Below are 6300 nucleotides of genomic sequence, written 5' to 3'. Positions count from 1 at the left end.
AATGTTTGAGCTCCAACTGCCTTCTGTCCTTGTATGTCTTAGATTCAGATTTTTCTAAGAAGAGATCTGGTTGCTTTAGCTATTGTGAGGGTAGAGAATGACGTATTTCAATTGGCAACCCCACTGAACCATATGAAATGTCTGAGAGTCAGTTTCCCAAAGGAAGGGGGCTAAGGAGAGGAGAAAACCAATAGTTGTCTATTAGAACTATGTAGCTTTTGTAGAGGGCTTACTATGGGCTGGGCACCATGGTACATAATTTACATGGATTTTGATAGTTAATCCTTACAACACCTCTAGGAGGTAGAAACTATTATAATCGTACCCATTTTATTGAAGGGGAAACAGGATTATAGAGATAAAATATTTGCTTAATGTTACAGAACTTGGATGTAGTAGAGTTGAGTACATCGCATTATTTTCTCTTTATCTTGTCCCTTTGAATTATTTCCTGATCCATGTGCAACTTTGTTTGTTCATAGGGGGTCATCAAACTTTGGTGTGTGTTGGCCAGTTCCGAAATCTCCTTGAAGGGGCACTGCATTGAGGAAGATCAAAGCAGCAGTCTTTGCCAATTAAGGAATGGACCGTTTGGGTTCCTTTAGCAGTAAGTACTGTGTGAACAAGTCTCAGGTGAATATTAATAGCAAACTGAAGTAGGAGTTGATCAAAGAGGAAAAATAAGCACTTTGAAGTTAAAGCCCCTGTGAATCTGATCCTAAAGGAATAAGAGTATCAACTCAAAGTAAAATCAATTAATATTTATTGATTGCCCACTGAACATATAACACAAACATATCACCCTAGATCTTATAAGAAAACTAAGATCAAATGGACCAAACATAGTATGTTTAACCTGCAGATGGATTTATTTTATTTTATTTACTTTATTTTATCTTTGTTTTATTTATTTTTTTATTTTTATTTTTTACTGATTTCAGAGAGGAAGGAAGAGGGAGAGAGAGATAGAGACATCAATGATGAAAGAGAATCATTGATTGGCTGCTTCCTGCATGCCCCCTACTGGGGACCGAACTTACAACCTGGGCATGTGCCCTGACCAGGAATCCAACCATGATCTCATGGTTCATAGGTTGATGCTCAACCGCTGAGCCACACCGATTGGGCTGGATGGATTTCTTTAAAAAGCAGATGGATTCCCAGTAACATATTTGTGATGCCTTGATAAGAAATAATGTTTGGTAGAAAAAAGGAAATACCCTTCTCCCTGCAACCCGGCATGTGCCCTTGACTGTGACTATTCAGTGCATGGGACAGTGCCCAACCAACAGCCACACTGGCCAGGGCCCTTCTCAAGTTTTAAAAGTTCTTTGTAATATTAGGGATTTTAGCCCTTTATGATATGTTTGCAGATACTTTCAATTTATTAGCTTTTTTACTTTGCTTCTGGTGTTTTTTGCCAAGAAAGAGTTTTTTGTTTGTTGGCTTTGTTTATGCACTCAAATTTATTAACCTTTTACTCCCTTGGATTTTGAATGACGATAAAAAAGCCTTTCTCTACTCATAAGTTATAGAAAAGTTTTCTATTCCTAGTTTATAAAAAAAATGTACCTTTTTGAAGGACACTTTGACTATATATATCAAAAATACTCTGTATACCAGTTTTAATTCTAGGAAAATACATATCCTAAGGAACAAAATGTGAAAAGTTATATATACAAGAACATTAATCTCAGCATTCTTTATAATAGTAAAAAGTTGGAAACGATTATTATAAATGTCCACCAATAGGGAACTGTGTAAATTAGTTGTTCTCAACCTTATGAGACCCAGTGATATTTTTTTAAAAATATATTTTATTGATTTTTTACAGAGAGGAAGGGAGAGGGATAGAGAGTTAGAAACATCCATGAGAGAGAAACATCGATCAGCTGCCCCCTGCACACTCCCCACTGGGTATGTGCCCGCAACCAAGGTACATGCCCTTGACCGGAATCGAACCCGGGACTCTTCAGTCCACAGGCTGACGCTCTAGCCACTGAGCCAAACTGGTCAGGGCCCCAGTGATATTTTTTAAATAATATTTTTAAAACCCCTTTTACTATTTGGAAATTAAATACATAGATAACATATCTACAACCATGATATCAAAGAAATAAAAACAATAATGCCCTAACTATAACAAAGGCTAAATAAAAGAGAAGTAATTAATAATGAAATAATGGAATTTATAATAAAATAATATGCATTGCAATATGTTTAGACATGATTACAGTAGAAGACAAAATGACTTAAGTAGATGCTTGCACGCATATATTGAATCACAGCATCTTACAACTACACATGCACAATGAATGATTCATGTGTGATGTGTTGGTGACTCAAATACCACAAGCTTGAATAACTCTTGGTAAAGTTCTGAACAAAACAAGATAAAATCTCTGGAGGTACATGCAATTGCTTTTCTGGAAAATTCAATATATATTAAAGCTCAAAAAATTTTGTTTTATGTAATATGGAACTGGGTTCTTGGTCATGTAATTTTGAATAGGTTTTTTTATCTACTTGAATATCTGATGGGACATTTGAAAGTTGTGCAGATACAGGCCAACTCTTTGTTGTGGAGAAATGTCTTGGGCATCTCTGGTTCCTGCCAGCTAAGTGCCAGTAATGTTCCCTAGTCCTTGTGACAACAAAAAAGCATCTCAGATTTCCAAAATGCTTTCCTAGAGGGTAGTTGAAAACCATTAGGTTAGATAATTGATATGATGGAGCATTATTCATCCATTAAAAAGAATGAGGAAGCCCTGGCCAGTGTTGGATGAACATCATCCCATGCTTCAAGAGGTCAGTGGTTCAATTCCTGGTCAGGGCACATGCCTGGGTTTTGGGCTCAATCTCCAGTAGGTGGTGTATAGGAGGCAGTCGATTGATATTTCTCTCCTCCTTTTCTCTTTTTCTCAAATCAATAAAAACATATTTAAAAAATAATAATGAGGAAGATCTATGTGTATGGTCATGAAAGATTTTGACAATATGTTGTCAAGTGAAAAAAAAACCAGGCTACAAAACATCATGGATAGTATCCTGCTTTTGTTAAAATAAATACACAGAAGAAATGTTTGAAATCAAAATGTTAATAGAGAATGCTATACTTTTATTGTCTAAAATTTTTAAAACTATATAGAGGATAGCTTTTACAGAATAATTACTTCTTGACATAAGGGTTTTAAAGCTCTTTGATCGGTGGCTGATTTTTGTTGTTGTTAGTCCTCACCTGAGAATATTTTTTCCATTGATTTTTAGAGAAAGTAGAAGGGAGAGGTGGGGGTGGAGAGAGAGACTGGAAATCCAACCTGCGACAGTCTGTGGGCAGATGCTCTAACCACTGAGAAACACTGTCCAGGGCCTGATTTTTTTGCCCTGAGGAATGTTTGAGGGAAGAAAAATAAGCTCATATCATTATTATAAAAGGATGATATGAAGAAGATAATTTGGTAAAAATTGGCATCTAGCACTTAACATAAAACAATATTTGGTCTTCTTGTGTCAAAATTTTAAATGGGAAAAGTGAGGTAGTTGCTGTTCTTTATATTTATTTTGAAGCTATTGCCAGAAGGATTACATTTCTTTCCCCTGTCATTTTCCTCCTGGTCTTCATTTAGAAACAGAAAAGAACAACAATCACCACTTGCCAGAGGGAAAGGTGCCTTGAAGAGTTCCTCAGATTTTAGGAAGGAAAATGCAGTTACAGAATGTGAGAAATCCTGCCTCAGGCCAAACAGATTAAATCTCTTCATCTGCCTTCAAAGTTTTCTTAGACACCTGCTGCTGATCACAGAGAACTACTCTGCTAGGATGCCCTGACTCGAGAGAGGCAGAGTTTAGGGCACCTGGGGACACATACCTGCATTTTTATAACAGAGTTTGGTTTGTACTCTTTGCCTTAATATTTCAGAGACGTTGGAACTGGTGGAAGGTCTGCTATGTTCTCTGCATACTATAGGAGAAAAGGAGGGAGCTTTTCTGGATTTAAATCTGAAATATAAAGTACAGTGGGGCCTTGACTTATGAGTGTCCTGACTAACGAGTTTTTCAAGATACGAGCCGTCTCTCGGCCGATTTTTTGCTTTGAGTTGTGAGCTAAAATTCGGGTTATGAGCCAGATTCAGATACCCCACCGCTAGTTGGCGCAGCGAACGTCACAGTGAACGCCACAACATCAGCCCAGCATCATGTGTCTCACTTGTTCACTTTAAGATTTGACATACGAGTAATTTGGGTTACAAGCTCCATCACGGAACGAATTAAACTCGTAAGTCAAGGCCCCACTGTACTATATATCCCAAGACATATTTAAAGGAGTTTTTCCCCCAACTTTTTATTCTGAAAAATTTCACACTTACAGAAAAGTTGAAAAAATAGTACTGTGATTACTTGTTGCCCACTACCTAGATTCAGCAATCATTAACATTTTGTCATATTTGCTTTATCTGTAAATAATATGTGTGTTGTGGAGATATGTGACATTTTTCCCCTGAAAAAAATGTTATAGGTATTATTAAACTTCCAGTTAAAACCTGTGTTTGTACATTTCTTTGTAGGGGCCGTATCTACTTAGATGCTGTTTAAAGTAGTAGGTACTCTGTAGGGAGGGACAAAGCTACCTTGAAATAAAAAGGAACATAATTTCTGTTTTTTCTTATTTGAAATGAACTCTTCTTGTCTCCATGAACTTTCACTACCAGTATAGTCATTTGCAGATTTTCACCCTCTTGGCTCTTAAGATAATCAGAAGGTGTTTTGAAGCTAGTATATTTTTCTTTTTCTTCTAGGTGATCCCTCTGATAAGCCACCTTGCCGAGGCTGCTCCTCCTACCTCATGGAGCCTTATATCAAGTGTGCAGAATGTGGGCCACCTCCTTTTTTCCTCTGCTTACAGGTATCTCATTTAGGAGAGGCCTGCCTCTCCTAGGTTTTTTTATGGATGTAATAAATTCAGAGATGACTATCGATTGCTCAGAAGGCCCATATCTTATTAAATCTGTTCCAGTCAATCTTCCAGTATACATTTTACCAGTGAAAAGTTGGGGAACAGAGCAGATGGATGAGATAGACTGTTGAATACAGACATATCTCAGAGCTATTGCAGGTTTGGTTCTAGACCCCGTAATAAAGTGAGTTTCACAATAAAGCAAGTCGTAATCTTTTTGCTAGTAGAGGGTCTTGACTTCAATTTATAAAAAAAATACAACATTGTGAAGTGCAATAATATGAAACACAGTAAAACGAGGTGTGCCCATATTGCACAGAGGTATCAACTTAATGCTTAACACTGTTTTAGCCAGTAGTGTTAAGTATTGAGATTACAGGAACAGAATAGGAGGGTTATTCCTTTTGATAGTACCTATGACACAATGTTTATTGTTTATTGAAGAGTGATCTTTGGGCAGGTGACAAACAAGGTAACAAACCATTTTGTGGATGATGGTGGAAATAGTAATACTAATTATAAGCACTTACTCTATGCTTGGCACTATTTTAAGTACTACTAGTATACATGATTTAACTCTTAAATCATCACTACAACCCAGTAAAGTAAATATGATTAGTATCCCCATTCTATAGAAGAAACTCAAGCAAGGAGAAGGTTAAGTAATTTGCTCAAGGTCACACAACAAATACCATATTTTTTTTTGATCCAAGACACTATCTACACTAATAAAAGAGAAACATGGTAATTGGCGTACGACCGCTACCCTTTTCATTGGCTAATCAGTGAGTATATGCAAATTAACTGTCAGCCAAGATGGCAGCCAGCAGCCAGGCACTGAAGCGAGCAGGGAGGCTTGCTTGCTGCAGACTCCAACGTTCACCGCCTCACTTGCCGGCCTCTCAGTTGCAACTCTAAGCAACTATATACTATGTTGCAAATAAGAAGCTAAACAAAACCCCAGAAAAGGGCTTCCATTCAGCCGGGCTCGGACCGCAACATTGTATCTATGTTTTCAGCAGCGAGGCCTCAGAGCTAAAGCTGGCCCAGAAAAAAAAAAAAAAAAAGAGAAGAAAACAAGGAGCGGTTGGAAGCTTTAGTCACTCGCCAGCCGGAAAACAGCCCTCAGCCCCTCACCCAGACTGGCCAGGCACCCCAGTGGGGACCCCCACCCTGATCCAGGACACCCTTCAGGGCAAACCAGCCAGCCCCTACCCATGCACCAGGCCTCTATCCTATATAGTAAAAGGGTAATATGCCTCCCAGCACCGGGATCAGCGGAGCAGCGAGGCTCCCGGCACCGGGATCAGCATGACAGGGGACAGCGCCCAAACCCCCTGATCGCC

General features: G+C 38.4%; 1 protein-coding gene across 4 annotated transcripts in view; it reads left to right on the top strand.

Moving 5' to 3' along the window:
* The first annotated feature begins 480 nt into the window (after nucleotides 1-480).
* The window catches only part of TADA2A (transcriptional adaptor 2A), a 44927-nt gene continuing 39107 nt past the window's right edge, over nucleotides 481-6300 (top strand). For 3 of the 4 annotated variants that reach the window (XM_014531399.1, XM_005858534.2, XM_005858535.2), the window contains exons 1-2: nucleotides 487-607; nucleotides 4797-4903. In XM_014531399.1, the coding sequence (XP_014386885.1) occupies nucleotides 583-607; nucleotides 4797-4903 (132 nt within the window). In that variant the 5' untranslated portion in view covers nucleotides 487-582. Of the gene's footprint in view, nucleotides 608-4796; nucleotides 4904-6300 lie in introns of all 4 variants that reach the window. The other variant, XM_005858533.2, reaches the window with a different exon arrangement.

This window comes from Myotis brandtii, unplaced genomic scaffold (genome assembly GCF_000412655.1).
Source record: "Myotis brandtii unplaced genomic scaffold, ASM41265v1 scaffold120, whole genome shotgun sequence".
NCBI lineage: Eukaryota > Metazoa > Chordata > Mammalia > Chiroptera > Vespertilionidae > Myotis > Myotis brandtii.
The sequence above is the reverse complement of the archived record's forward strand: the minus strand, read 5'-3'. Positions and strand labels throughout refer to the sequence as shown.